At 40.1% G+C, this 15,018-nt stretch overlaps 1 protein-coding gene across 7 annotated transcripts in view; it reads left to right on the top strand.

Moving 5' to 3' along the window:
- Window positions 1–15,018, top strand: part of RARB (retinoic acid receptor, beta) — a 195,177-nt gene that overhangs the window by 100,275 nt on the left and 79,884 nt on the right. The window contains exons 1-2 of one of the 7 annotated variants that reach the window (XM_010007513.1): window positions 1–68; window positions 300–428. The exons of 2 other annotated variants lie outside the window; for them this stretch is intronic. In XM_010007513.1, coding sequence (XP_010005815.1) covers window positions 314–428 — 115 coding nt within the window. In that variant the 5' untranslated portion in view covers window positions 1–68; window positions 300–313. Of the gene's footprint in view, window positions 429–6,167; window positions 6,182–15,018 lie in introns of all 7 variants that reach the window. 4 more of the 7 variants (XM_010007510.1, XM_010007512.1, XM_010007515.1 and 1 more) reach the window with 4 other exon arrangements.

The following is a 15,018-nucleotide window of genomic DNA, read 5'->3' as shown; positions in this document are numbered from 1 at the left end:
GAGCTAAAACGCGGGATGCGGCTGGCTTCCCCCCGTCCTGCTGGATTGGCTGGGCAGCCTGGAAAATGGTAAATGATCATTTGGATCAATTACAGGCTTTTAGCTGTGTTGTCTGTCATAATTCATGATTCTGGTCTGGGAAAAAGACCAACAGCCTACGTGCCAAAAAAGGGGCAGAGTTTGATGGAGTTGGGTGTACTTTCATGTGCCATTTTCCTCCACACCTAGAGGAAAAGCACTTTTCGCAGGCGTTCTCTGCGCGGGGGGAATCATGTTTGACTGTATGGATGTTCTAGCAGTGAGCCCTGCTCAGATGCTGGATTTCTACACTGCGAGTCCGTCTTCCTGCATGCTCCAGGAGAAGGCTCTCAAAGCATGCTTCAGTGGATTGGCACAAACAGAGTGGCAACACCGGCACAGTGCTCAATGTAGGTCCCAACTGTTATTTTTCACTTTTAAAGCAATTATATTCTTCTTACGATAATTTGCATGTGTTGAAAAAAAAAATAAATACTTGTAATTAAGCGCAGGGGTAATGAGGGGTGGGGGGAGTTTTTGTGGAAAATGTGGTTTGCAAGCCTTTTTTGTTTTTTTCTTTCTCCCTTTGGCAAGAAAGGAATAAGGAAAGAAGCACTGGGCTGCTTTCTGTTTATCCCTTCTCATGTAGCGTATTGATCCTAACAACAGTCGTGCAGCCAAGCAGGAACACATGAAATTGTAATATAACACAGCAAATACTTGCAAAACTCCAGCCAGTGAAGGACGAATTTACATAACACCTCTGCGTTGTGTTCTGTTTTGTTTTTTTCTTTGACTCCTTAATCTAATTTCGTAGCACATTTGATAATCGGAATGCACGTTGTCTCAAAGTGCATTTTAGCAGAGCAGCCAAGTAATTAAAATGCTGCTCGGTACAGTACTTGCAAGGACTTGGAATTGCAGAGGGTAGGTGCCATTCCAAAAATCAGACAGTAGTTTTAAGTTTCCTAAGAAAAGGCAATATTTCTTTGTACTGACCTTGCTGCCACCTTCCTTCTTCACTTTGTTGCTCTAAGAAGTTGCTGTTTTGCTAGAAAACTACTTACTGTGAACACCCTTTGAGTTTAACCATCAATTATTTCTATACCTTGAGATTCAGGCAGTGTTGCACTGGTAATGGAGGAGGGAGAGTCAGTGGTAGGACACTTCTGAAAATGTATTATTATGGTTTAAGGTGTTGATTTGTTGCTGAAATACAAAGGTGGTAAACAATGGCAGCATTTTAACACCAAAATTTCGAGTTTGAGACATGACAAAAAAGTGCCAGAAAGCATCACCTTGCATAAAAGCTTTCAGGATGCTTCAGTGCTCTGACGGTGATTTAGATAAATGACTTGGCTATCTATCAAAATGTTTTTAGCACACTCTCAGGCACTTCAGTACACCATTAACCGTGTAATTCTGTTTGAAATTTTTGTTTTGCAGTATATTAAAAACTTACCTAGGAATGAGAATAGTTCTCCCATCAATACAGTTTATCTCAAATGGGTGGAGAGGGAAATTGGAATATAAATTTAAAAGTGTTTAGTGAAATAGTCTGTTTTTCACTCTGCTCAAAAGTTTTCAGTCACCATATGATGTTTGTGTGGGTTGGGTAATGAAAACAGAGTTGTAAAAATCAGTGACTACCAGCCTACAACACTGCAAATGTTTTTGTCTTTGCAATTAAAATTAGACTGTGAAGTTCAGCATGGGATGTTTATTTTCTCCGCGCTGTTTGCAAAATGCTTTGAAAAAGATATGAAACAAAGCTTTTATTTAAAAATAATGTTTCTAGCTACAGGAGAGCTTTAGTTAGGGGGTTGAAAAAAACCCAAAACAGATGTTTTACTAAAACTTTGTTTTCCTCCTTTTGTGGTTTAGACTTTAGTATAACTTAAGCAGTGATATTGCAGAAACTTGGAATGAAATAAACTTTCCTGGAGTAGGAGGCATATGCTGTCATTAAAAGCTTACATTTTCAAAATACCCATTAAATAACTTCTGGATTTAAAATATGCTGCTCATTCTCTTGTACGTCGTTAATACCTAGAAGCAAGATTCTTAAAAACAAAATATATGGTGTTTGTTCTTGGTCAACTTAAACACAGGATTACCCTTATCAGAATGGAATGAGTGGTAAATATGTCATTTGCCTAAGGCCTGTGATAAGAGACAAGTGTTGATAACAGTAAAGTTTAGCTAATCAAAGAAACTCATATTAACAAGAGTAAATAAAAAGTACAGGGAAATGCATTCAGGAATTCAGTCTCGTAACTTTGTAAGCAGTAGGATTAAACTTAACTGCATGGGAATTTAAAATGAGGCTGAAACCTGAATCATAATACGGTGGCTGTAATTTGAACTGTGAAAGTTAATGGTATAGAGATGTGGAAAAGGAATTTAGTCAGGGTCCAGATGAAGAATTCTGTTTGATTTCTAGAGCAAGTTTTGGTTTTAATTTTGAAGAAAGTGTAAGCACTTTATGTGAGGGGGTAAGTATAAGTAAACGGATTATAAAAATGCTAAAATTCTCTCAACATGTAAGATTTTATCTTTCATCTCATAAAAATAATGGCAAAACCAGAATTTTTGTGGTCCAGAAAGCTTTTAATGGTTTAAATGTTGCTCCAGTGCTTATAAATACAACGATAGCAATGTTTAATTGTAACTCAAGTGTTTCCTGATTCTCTATTTTTATGAAGACCTCTGTGATTTAATGGAATGTAATCATAGCCAAATGTTGAAGTTATTAGACATGTGATAGCTAGAGTTTTTTGGTCTAGTTTGTTGTTTTATTTTTGTCTCTGCCATAAAAGCAGTACACCTGCAGCCATTGCTTTAGGCCTTAGAAATACTGCTTTGATAGAGACGTGATTGTAAAGTAAAAGGTAAATGGTTGTTGGGGGACCAATACATGGATAGTGCAGACTCTGAACCAGGCTAGTAACAATCCCAGATAGCATCAGAATTTCAACTGAAATGCTGGCAAAATTGGCCATTGCAGGGGTTAGGGCAGAATTCTGTAGGTCTCCAGTTTAAGCACATCTTCAATCTGTTAATCCCGTTACGATTCACTAGGCAATCGCACTCCTGCAACATCATGAATTTTCTAGTCCATGAGGGTCTGCAAAGTAAAAATAGAGGATAAGGCAAAACCCAAACATGACCTTAACTTGTGTGTTTTTTTTTTCCTCTCTCCTGTGGGAGGAAAAAGCCTGCTATGGGTTTGCTGTGCAAACGTTAGCCACTGTATATTGCAAGATGTGTTATGAGCGCAGACAAAATACCTCATTTTGCACATTTATGGCTTATGTGATATTAGTTATCTTGTTGTGGGGTTTAAAATAAATCATTTATTTGCAAAGAAGGTCATGGACTCAGAAATGAGAGTAAAACTGACTGCACTTTTAATCATAAGTCATTTTCACTCCTTTTCTTATGAGATAAAAATCAGATCAGTATAATCAAATTAGATGAGAATAGTTCTGACGAGAAAAAAAGAAGTTCAGATTGCATGAATGAGTAATTTATACTTCTTAAAGCAAGGCAGAATATTGTGCACCTTCATAGTGCAGAAAAAAAAAATACTGAGAGAAAACTAGGAACTTTTGGTGAAACGTGCACTAACTAAATACTGTGGAATGAGACAAGCCCTGAGAGAGAGCTGCAAGGAATGGCAATTTTCCTTTGGACTTGGAAAAGCCTGTGAAGAAAAGTCTTCGTTAGTCTTCATTAATTAAACAGGCGGAAAAAAGAAGAGCAGGCCCAAAACAAGAGTAAGTTCGTTTGGCAGTATGTCGTGTTTCAACTAGTTATATCAAGTAGAAGACTACTAACTACCACATTTTGTTAGGTTTAGAAGAAGAAATAAGTCAGTGAAAGCTAAAGTTATGGATATGGCAGCAGAATGTAATAGGATGTTGAGACGCTTCTAGCATACAGTCCTTATTTTGGTTTGGTGGGAATTGTTTGCCTGGAGAGGATCTAGCATGTATTAACTTTCAGAAGGTTCATGAAGGAGGGACTCCAGAGGGCATGCATTTTCCTTCTGAATTCCAGATTATTGCGATGTTTGGGTCGGGCTCTTGTTCCCTGCAAGCACTGGAAATACTGGAAACATCTGTGCTCAGCAGAAAAAAACCAAAATCTTAGTACTTTATATTCTTGCATCTTTCTGAATTTAAAAACAAACATTTTGAAGTTAAGGACTTGTAATCTGCATTCCTAAGTATGAAATTGCTGCAGGTGTGTTTGCTAGTGCCCAGAAGGCAAGATCTGTTTGAACCAGGTTATTTTCTTTAAAGTTCATCTATAAACTTTATACCTAAATCACTAGGACTGATTTGCTTAGGGATACAGCCTTTGTTGAAATTTTTATACTTGTAGCTTAATGCCCTGAAATATGTGATGGAAAGTGTTTGTTTCTGATAGGAATGAGTAATTTATACTTCTTAAAGCAAGGCAGAATATTGTGCACCTTCATAGTGCAGAAAAAAAAAATACTGAGAGAAAACTAGGAACTTTTGGTGAAACGTGCACTAACTAAATACTGTGGAATGAGACAAGCCCTGAGAGAGAGCTGCAAGGAATGGCAATTTTCCTTTGGACTTGGAAAAGCCTGTGAAGAAAAGTCTTCGTTAGTCTTCATTAATTAAACAGGCGGAAAAAAGAAGAGCAGGCCCAAAACAAGAGTAAGTTCGTTTGGCAGTATGTCGTGTTTCAACTAGTTATATCAAGTAGAAGACTACTAACTACCACATTTTGTTAGGTTTAGAAGAAGAAATAAGTCAGTGAAAGCTAAAGTTATGGATATGGCAGCAGAATGTAATAGGATGTTGAGACGCTTCTAGCATACAGTCCTTATTTTGGTTTGGTGGGAATTGTTTGCCTGGAGAGGATCTAGCATGTATTAACTTTCAGAAGGTTCATGAAGGAGGGACTCCAGAGGGCATGCATTTTCCTTCTGAATTCCAGATTATTGCGATGTTTGGGTCGGGCTCTTGTTCCCTGCAAGCACTGGAAATACTGGAAACATCTGTGCTCAGCAGAAAAAAACCAAAATCTTAGTACTTTATATTCTTGCATCTTTCTGAATTTAAAAACAAACATTTTGAAGTTAAGGACTTGTAATCTGCATTCCTAAGTATGAAATTGCTGCAGGTGTGTTTGCTAGTGCCCAGAAGGCAAGATCTGTTTGAACCAGGTTATTTTCTTTAAAGTTCATCTATAAACTTTATACCTAAATCACTAGGACTGATTTGCTTAGGGATACAGCCTTTGTTGAAATTTTTATACTTGTAGCTTAATGCCCTGAAATATGTGATGGAAAGTGTTTTTTTCTGATAGGAAAAAAAAAAAAAAAAAGGCATAGGCATATTTTTCCTCCAAATTAATTGAAATAAGAACAACTCTTCTCTGCGTAGGCTCTGATACAGTTAGCCTGATTCAGCTGCTGGCACAGGAAAACTCTAATGGACACACCGCTGTCAAAAACTCCTGCAGACAAAAATGATGAGAGGTGTTCGCTGGCGAAGCCGGGGTGGGATAAGCTTGGAGTAAAAGCAATGTATCTTTGGGCGACTCCCCCGCCTGCCTAATGAGTCTGTGCAGCGAAGGTGCAACTTGTCAGAACAAAGCCAGGCTGGCGCGGTGCTGCCTCGAAGAGGGTTACGGCGAAGTTAAGGAGTTGAAAGAGAGAGATAATGTTTCAGACAGCAAAGTTAGTCATCCTCACGTCCAGTTAAATCCCCACTTACTGCTCAGCTGTCTTCGTTAACCATGTGCGCATCACGTCCTGCAGGGCAGCCCGGCCAAGCTGAGGGGCTTTGCTCGGGGGTGCAGGGGGGAGCGAGGAGCCCTGGTTGGGGATGATGCTTCCACCCCCCCACCCCAAACACCCCAAGTGACTGGTTTTGCTCAGGTCTAATTTACACACCACCCTTCGATGAAGCGCGGCTGCGTTGCACGGCCAGCATTTGGATTTGGGAGCGGGGTTGTGAAAGGGACATTGTGCTCGGGGCTGCTTGTCGGCCGCGCTATGCCCCATCCCATTGAGACCTCAGAAAGCAGGAGCACAGCTGCGATGAGTTTTCAGATCTGCTTGGCCATGGGGAGCAGCACTGGTATGCGTGCAGGGCTGGCAGCAGCCTCCGAGCAGCAAGTTTTCAGGGGCGGGCAGCTGAGGCCAAATTAGTTGTGGTTTCGGAAGGCTTTCCAGAGCTTCACTAGGCTGTAGCTTGCAGCCCCATGAGGAAGGATATCAGTTGATGTATAAAATGGCCAAGGAGCTTCAGTAAATAGACTTTACCCTTCAAATCCAGAGGTCCTGGCAGCCGCTGTGCGGGAGGGTGGGGTTGTACTTTTCCCCTTCCTGTACTTGGACACTTTTGATTATCCAGACTTTCTGGGACTGAGCAGGGCTGCCTAATAACAAAGCCTGCATAATATAATTGCCTAAATAGGCCTATTGTACTTTTCGAGTCACTGCTGTGAAATCTTTCAGCTTTTTTTTTCTGAAAATGTTGCATCTAACATTTAGGCGGCTTAGTGGCTAGAGCAAGGGGGAGATCCTTTCCCTTCGTTCCTCATTGCTGTGTGGTTGAGAAACTGATTATATTCCTGCCTCCTATGGGTGTTTACTTCTTTTGGGAGGCAAATATTTTAGCCCCTTCTGGCAGGGTAAACTGCCAAAAGTAATAGGCCTGGAAATACAAAGCTATGATTGATTTTGACCTTTGCTCACGTGCATGAAGTCTGTCCCCATGCAGTGTGACCCATGCCACTTCTTGCTGAAATCCAAGCCCTTTCAAAGCAAATGGAAGGACGAAAATAAAGCCATGAAATGCTCAAAACTATTCTAAAATAACAGAATAATGGCTTTCTCTGTACTGTAAGAAAAAGTATAGGCGAGAGGGTAGCAAAGCTGGATTTTCTAGCAGGCAAACCAAGTGCAAGTCTGCTGCTGCCTTTTTATGAGAACCATATTCTAGGTACAAAATAAACAAACTGGTATGATGTGGGAACGATTCTTCTGGTGCAGTCTTTCGGTCAGAGTAATCTTACCTGTTCCTCCTGATTGTAATTAGTAAACAACTTTCATCCATAAAATGTTGATTTTAAGCTGTCTTTTATAAAACAACCTAAGGCTTGGTATTTTATTAATCCATCGTTGCATGAGCAAATGTGTTTTGAAAGTTAAGAATGTCAAAAACGGTAGCCTAAAGTTAGCATCCTAAATCCACATTTCATGGCTTTATTTCCAAATATGCAGAGCATCTAGGAGCGCCCTTGGCGCTTTTAAAAACAGGCCACATATTTAAATGTCCAAATACTATTTAGAACCTTAATTTAATATTAAGAAATTTAGATTACTTTCCCACTTCCCCCAAACTACATGAAAAGGTAATTTCAATGACAGAGTTCACAACATTGAGAGTGGAAGTAGAGACAGTTACAAAACAAAGTAGGATTTTTAATAAGAGCACATTACTCTCTTTCTACAAGTCAAGTTTGCAGAATTCCATGCTTAAACCACAATCCGAGGTGTTTTTTTCCTATATTTTGTCTGACTCAGAGTTCTCTGATTCTCTGCTTCCTTGCATTGAACTCCACTCCTCAGGTATTAATCTGAGACAGTTTCAAACTTGTGGTATGGATTTTAATAGCTAGATTCAAAATTAATAGCTTCTTCATATAGTCACTCATCATTAGCAGCTGCTCAGGATTGTTTTCCCAGTGGAAGTGAATTAATATGGCTGTGGTCACTGCACATTTTGCTTATTTTGAGGGGAGGAGGGGAAAAGCTAGCTTTCTTCAGCTCATTTTAGTAATCTGAATAGGAACGGAGAACTTGCATCATGTGACAGGGCAGCTCACCAGCATGGGGTCCCTATGTGAGAACCTCCCTTGTACATGACAATCTGATAAGGATATCATGTGGTTTAGAAACACATTCCCACAATGTTCACTTCTTTGTCCCTTTATTTGGGAGTGGGTAGGAAAAAAACTTCTAACAAACTAATGCCAGCCCTTATATAACTGACCCCACTTCCTTCAAGCGTTCTACTTGAGCTTTAGAGCTTCTTCAAATACTTTTGTTAAGAGAGATGGAAATATAATCCAGCAAGTCTGTGTAAAGAATCCTAGACACAGAGTATATTATATACCTTCTGTTCTTCTTGTGCAAGGTGATTTTTCATTCCCCTGCTTATACCAGATATAAACTGAATATTATAAAACTATGTAAGTTAAATATACACACGCAAGCGATGCCTGTATAGGTTTAATAGGTTAAAACTTGAATGAGTATTTATACATTCTCAGAGTGCTCTGGATCTTCACCACTAAGGACATGTTGTTAAAGTCTATCCATAGTTTGGATGGATTTCCGTTTTATGCACTTTCAGTGACTTACGTTTTACCCTCTAAGTGCATCCTCTAAGAAAAAGAGCAGAGAAATGTCTTGCAACAGAGAGGTTTTTTAGCACCACTTAGTTTCTTTTAGTGGTTTGGAGGATCTCTTTCCAGTGAACCATAATATTTTTCTCTAGGCTCACATTGTATTTTTAGCAAGGATCTTTGAACAATGTTAAGAATATTTTTGTCTCTTAGAGCCTTATCTAGTGAAGTACTTAAATGCACTCAAACCTCTACCCTTGATTTTAATAGCGTTTCAGGCACATAGTGGTTGTATGAGTGAGTCTTTACTGTATTTGTGTACTAGTACTTTTAGGAAATACCACTAAATGCTTTGTTTAGCAGAATGAATCTATTATTTCAAAGAGAAAAGAGAGAAAAGAAAGAGAAAGAAAGAGAGAGAGAGAAGAAATTATTCTCCTTTTAAAGATATATAGCAGAGGTGTGGAGAAATGTAACAAGTTTCCTGGTGTTGCATCAGCCAAAGACAACCACCACAATTTGATTTAAATTAGATTTCCTTTAGTGGGTCCTTCAATCCTAAAAAGCTATTTGTACCCATAAGATACAAACAGTGGAAGAAATGGTTCAATTAAAAAAACAAAAAACAAAACAAACAAACAAAAAAACCCAAAAAACCCCAACCAAACAAAAAAACCCCACAAACAACCCAGAACAGTCAAGTAACACAAAAAGTCTCTCGGATCCTGTGATTTTTTTTTAAATTGGAATGCAACTTGTGGTGAGTTCCTGAAATGGCCATTACACCACTCCATAGTTCTCTCCGCCAAGCTGGCTGGTGGCTCAGCAGCTCATCATAGAGATGTGTGTATCTTTTCCTATGAGACTTCCTTGCAATCTTCCAACCTTGTACCAGAATCACTCCTCTGCCAGATGGTGACTGATACCAAGAGGATTCCCATGTTCCTGCATGATAACTGGATGTAACAGCCTCTGAGTTGATTTAAATATTTCACTTGGTCACAAATACCGATCCAGGATCCAGGTGTTGGGGCACAGCACAGCCATACCCTGGTTTTCATGGGTCTTGGAGCCTCCAGCCCCCAGCAGTGTTGCTCAGGGACTCGCCGCAGACAGAGTGTGGGGCAGGGAGCAGGCTCCTCTGCCACTCCCCTCTCTCCATATCCTGAGCACGTCGTTTGTTCCTCACGATGAAGACCAGCCTGGGCTGTCTTTCCAAGACTGACCATTGACTCGCACATGAAGGAGGGGGGCTTGGAAACCTGTGTCACAGTGCCACCTGCTGATACCTACTTCAGGCACAGGGAAATGCCTCCGCCCCAAAGCCTGTGCCTCTGGGGATTTTTTGGGCAATTCTTTGGGTTGCTCTAATCGAAGATCCTACCTTCTCTACAGATCTTCCCTTTGTAGTTGATAGTACTGATCCACCAATCTGCAGTTTTGGCTTGGAGCACAGGTCAAGGGACTGGCTAAAAAAGTCATGCATGCATGAGCTTTTCTGTTGTTAAGATCAGGTCCTTGGGGGGGGGGGTGGGTGTTGATTGTTTTTAAGCTGTCGTTCATACTTCTGCCTCTCAACTTTTGGTATGAGGAAGTTTTTCTTCATTCCCCTCCCATATTTCAGAGTATTCCTTTGCATTGCTTTGTTGTTTGGGTTGCTCTTTTCATTCGAGGAAGAAATTTTATTCGTTACTGGATCAGGGTATATGTCAGATACTCCTTTGTGGCTGGCTAGAAGGTCTGAGAGACCTGTATTAAAGACAGGTTTTCACCCCACACTTTGAAGACCAAGATGTGAAATGCAGAAGAAAGGCCAAATCACCAATGTCTTCCAGATATTTGTGCCAAGTTTCTTTGATGGGGGGGTGGGGGCTGACAAAAGAATATACTTTTCCTGAGTCCTCATCCCGCAGTGAACCTCAGCCTTCCTCTCTCAGTTCAGGGAGCACATTCCGGCTGTGTTTTTCTAGTTGCACGTATCGTCACATGCTATCCAGGTCAGGTATGTGAGCTGCTTGTCTTGCTGTGCTTTGCGTGTATTGCCACATGCACTTCTCTGAGACCACGCCAAGAAGGATCCATTATCTCTCAGAAGTTTTGAAACGAGGCCTTCGGCTGCCTGCAAGAAGTCAGAGCTGACTCACATCCTTCTGTTGTGGGTTTTTGTTTTGTTTTGTTTTTTCTTTATCCAAATCCTTTCCTTTCTCTGTGTTTTGGAGAGGTCTTGCAAGACTTCATGGTTGAAGAACGAGCTGTGTGTTGGGAGGCACTGCATGTCTGGACACAGTTTGGGAAAGTAGCTGTTCCCCTCTCCCTGAAATGGAGTCTGGTATGAACGTGGCAACTGTTCACAGGGGCCGTTTCCGCCTTTACTGAAATGTGAAATCAGGACTGACTTACAGAACGGTGCCCTGACACTGCCCAGCAATGCCATGTTTGTTATGCTTTCGCTAACCTTCGTTTCTGTGCAGAACAAGAAAATACTCTGACGAAAAGAGGTGAGGAAGAAATGACGCAATTAAATGAGATTAAATCAGAGTATTGGTTTCCCTGGAACACTTACTTGACTCTTTGCCAGCAATCTTTCCCCCATTTTTCAAATAAACATATATTTTCACATGATAACTCTATTTGAAATATTAATGCTTCCAGGGCTGCATTACCTTTGTTTCTTCATCAAAGTCCATTACTATGAAAAGGCTGCTGTTCCTTAGGCTGTTTCAGCTTCAAAAGACTTTGAGGGCCTGGGCTATTGGAAAGCTTGGGGGTATAATTAGTGAAAATGGAAATAGATGCAAGAGAAATTTAGTTCCTGATGTTTTAATTTGGTGTAGCACTACCATGTGTTGTTGAAGAGGATTCTTAAAGGCAAACATAATTATTTCATTATGGTCTTCAGAATGCTTTCATTGGTCTTAATGACAAGAAGCTGCATAAGGAGTCATACATTTTAATTAGACCTTCTTATATTTACATCAGATAAATAACAAATAATTGATGAAAAACAAGTCTTCTGAATGGATGATTTCACACAGAGCTCTGGTTACAGTTTAATGATAAAACATTTCTCTTATTGCTTTGCATTTTAATTATCTAGAATTATTACTCTAGCAGAGATCTCAAAATGCTGTTATCTCCATGAGTTTCATTAGATTCATGTCCAATTTATATGGATTTGAAGCTGAGAAAAAAGGTATTTTTAAATTTATATACCTCACAGTCACTTTCCAGCTGTATTAGTTTTCTTTTAATCTAATTTCTAACACTTAGATATTTCTTGTGTGTGTATGATAGACTGTCCAGTAAAACTTAGTGGGAAGAGTCAGACCTTTTCTTATGTCTTATCCCTGCCAAGTCCTGCCATTGTTAATAATCCAAAGCTCTTCAGAGGTTGAGAAGTGACTATGAAATCGTAGGACTTGTAGTGAAATTTTCTAAGGAAAGATTTGGTGCCTCCTTCTCAGCAGCTTCATTAAAAGTTGTATTCCTGAATCCCTTTGATTTACTTGGAAAATCTTACCAATAGCCTTTTATAATTGTGTATGCTTGCAGATGCATGTAAAAACTGTTCTTTTCTTTTCCTACTTTACTGGATGCTTTATAATATTGGGAGAAACTATCTTAGAGTTTTGCTGCTTGTAAGGCTCTTCCATGTTTGCAAGCTCTTCAGCCTTTCATTTTTGTAACAAAACATATTTCACATGATTCATTCCTGAGAGTATATAGAACGCTAATTGTTGTTATTGATTTTAAATTTTGCAACCATTACAAGTAGCCCAGATGAGTGGCAGATAAAGAGTAATAATCCATGGAGTTCTGGAAGTGTTTAATGTTTGTCTGTAGTACTTTATGTGATCAATAGTAACTGCCCCATTGAAACTAGCTGCTGTATCAAATAACAGTAAATCAAATGAATGTGCTTACAGATTATTTATTGAAAGCTTTAATTGTTCACTGGGGCCCTGCTTATCTCAGGAAACAATAGAAGGCAGTGATCAGGCAAACTGGTTTGCAAATGCTGGGGGTGCCGTGAAACAGTGAGGTCTCCACTGCGCCTGGGTCACATGAGAGCTTTCCAAAACGTGCCCCTGTCCCACTGGGATTGCCCATTAGAGGTTGATCACAGGGTAAATTGGTCAGATGTGATTTTTCTCTGAGAGCATCTCCTGAGTTTGCAAGTTACTAATTTTTTAATTATTATTTTCATAGATTGTCATATTTGGATGACAAACCTGCCGTATCTGGTGGGTCAAAGTGTGGAAAAAGAACTAATATTTCCTAGAATTTCTGAGAGATCTGTGTAATGTGAGACAAAACAGGATCAGACCCTAGAAAGGAAAGTAAAGGAAAGCATACTAAACTTATTCTGTGGAAAGCTTACCAAGGTATGTTACAGTTTGGGGCAATTATGTGCTAATGTACAGTTGTCAGACTTGTGCAAATATGTAGAAATTAAACCAAATTATTTCTAACAAGCTGGTGTGATTATGTTTTACTAATTCCTTAAAATGGCTGGTCTGCCTTGTAATAGTCACTCCATGAATTATTAGCTCTACAGGTGGGAGGTTTTCAGGGTCTTAAAGTGGAATGGATGGTCTGGTGGGCAGTTTCACTACTATCCACAATTTTTTTAATAGCCTCAGTGTGTTGTCAGTTATACTTTGCTGTGGCTTCAGATCTTTTTGGTATCAGCTGAAACTCTAAAGCTGTCCTTCAGCAAATTTGGGAAGATGGCACTTAATGAATTTACATTTGTAAATAATGTATCTTTCCAACCGTGACAACTGGGAAAGCATTTAAAAAAATGAGTCTGATTTCTACAGAAAATGATGTCCCAAATCTCTCAAACATGGCAGGAAAATGTGGGGCTTTTTCCCCTAAAAAATATACGTTAGTGAAACGTATTTATATGCTTATGGTTAATATTGGATAATCATAATATAAACACTTCAAAATTTTTAAAGCACAGTAGCCAGAGATACGGATTTTACTCTTGCTTTTAAAAATTAACCCTTTTTTGAAGCATAAGCTTTCCTTTACTTTTACTTGGGAAATCAGGTGCCTGGACTGAATGTTACTTCTTCAGCTCTTTGGAAATACAGTATTGCCTTTTTGCCATATTTTATATAAAGTACAGTTGACATTTTCCCTGCTTGTAAGGCTGGGATATGGCAGTTAGTTTTGAGCAGTGTAGCTGGGCAAAAAAACCCAAGTTGCTGTTGAAGGCAGGTATTGAGTCAGACAGACCAGGTAACTAGGAAACACGGCTAGCACTTATGTGTTTGCCTACAGTACACTGTTTGTGTATTTTTTCTTTTCTGAGTGAGGATGGTAGTGACAGATGGCATACAGGTAAAATTATGAGTGTTCTTCACTGCAAGGGTTTAATGGGAAGATCCACTGCAGGATAGGAGAACGGAATATTGCAAAACGTGCTCTACGGTTGTGATACTCATCTTGTCTCCAGTCTCTTGTGAATGTCTTATTTTATTGATTTTCGGTCTTGGAGGCAGGGAGTAGAGGTGTGCTCTGAGCCATGGTCATAGTGTTGCTGCTGCTTCACTCTTGGAGACCGAGTTCCTTCCCAGCCTTCAGCTTCTGCTGCACCTACTGTGAAAGGGGCAGAGGGATGGGCGTTTGCCAGGTTAGCCACGAGTGGAAAGTCAATTCCACCTATAATTTTTTTAAAAACAGATATGAAGTATTAGGTGTACTCAATGACAAGCACTCTGAATTACAAGAAGAGGAAATCTGGTAGTGTCTTACTTTTTTTCACAGTACGTTTCCTATTGTGTTATCATTTTTTGTCTGGCAGGTATTCAATTCAGAAACAGTGAAAATCCACTCAGGCAGGCATTACGGCTTGATAAACTCTGTATTTTATTTGTCCCCTCAAAGGTATTGGTGATACTCAGTTTTTAAATATTCCATAAACTTGAATTTCTTAGATTAGCATCGAAATGCTGAGGTGAGCTGCTCATAGTAATGCACTGTCCTGCATGCTGAGAGATGGAGAACAGAGTTTGTCCCTGTTTTGCAAATTGTAGTTGCAAATGTGTGTGTGCTGGAGGATATCAGAAAGGTTAAGTTTTGGCTTGAGTGCCCGTATTGTTGCAGATTAAGTTGAAGTGATGAAAGCCACTTTTTCCCTGTTATTATGTCATGTCTAAATGGAAATAATGTATTAATTATACCCCCACGGTTGCAGCAGTGCAGCAACGTGGGCACAGTCAGGCTGGTGCAAGGAACACTTGTGAGGCAAGCTGGGTGGATGTAAAGCATCTGTATACAAGCAGGGGTTCACTGCAGCCATGTTTGGAGCATGGGAGATGTGCACTGGGATATCTGCTTGGTTTAAGAAGCTACCTTTGCCTCTCCCAGTCTCTGTCCTGCCCTGTCCTCTGCAGGAGGCTGCTGCTGCACGGCAGGAGGGAAAGCACGGCTCCATTTCCCAGCCCTGAGCCTTGCCAGCTTCAGCAAATGGCCCTGTTTTGCAGAAGCATGGCTGGGAAGCTGGAAAGCTGGACTTTTGCTCTTCCGCCTGCTCCGCCAGAGGATTGGTAACCTCTGGGCAAGGGTTGAGGGGTGGCTGGCTGGGGT

The sequence above is a fragment of the Chaetura pelagica genome, unplaced genomic scaffold (assembly GCF_000747805.2).
Source record: "Chaetura pelagica isolate M959 unplaced genomic scaffold, ChaPel_1.0 scaffold10, whole genome shotgun sequence".
Taxonomy (NCBI): domain Eukaryota; kingdom Metazoa; phylum Chordata; class Aves; order Apodiformes; family Apodidae; genus Chaetura; species Chaetura pelagica.
Note: the sequence above shows the minus strand (reverse complement) of the source record. Positions and strands in the feature narration are given on the sequence as shown.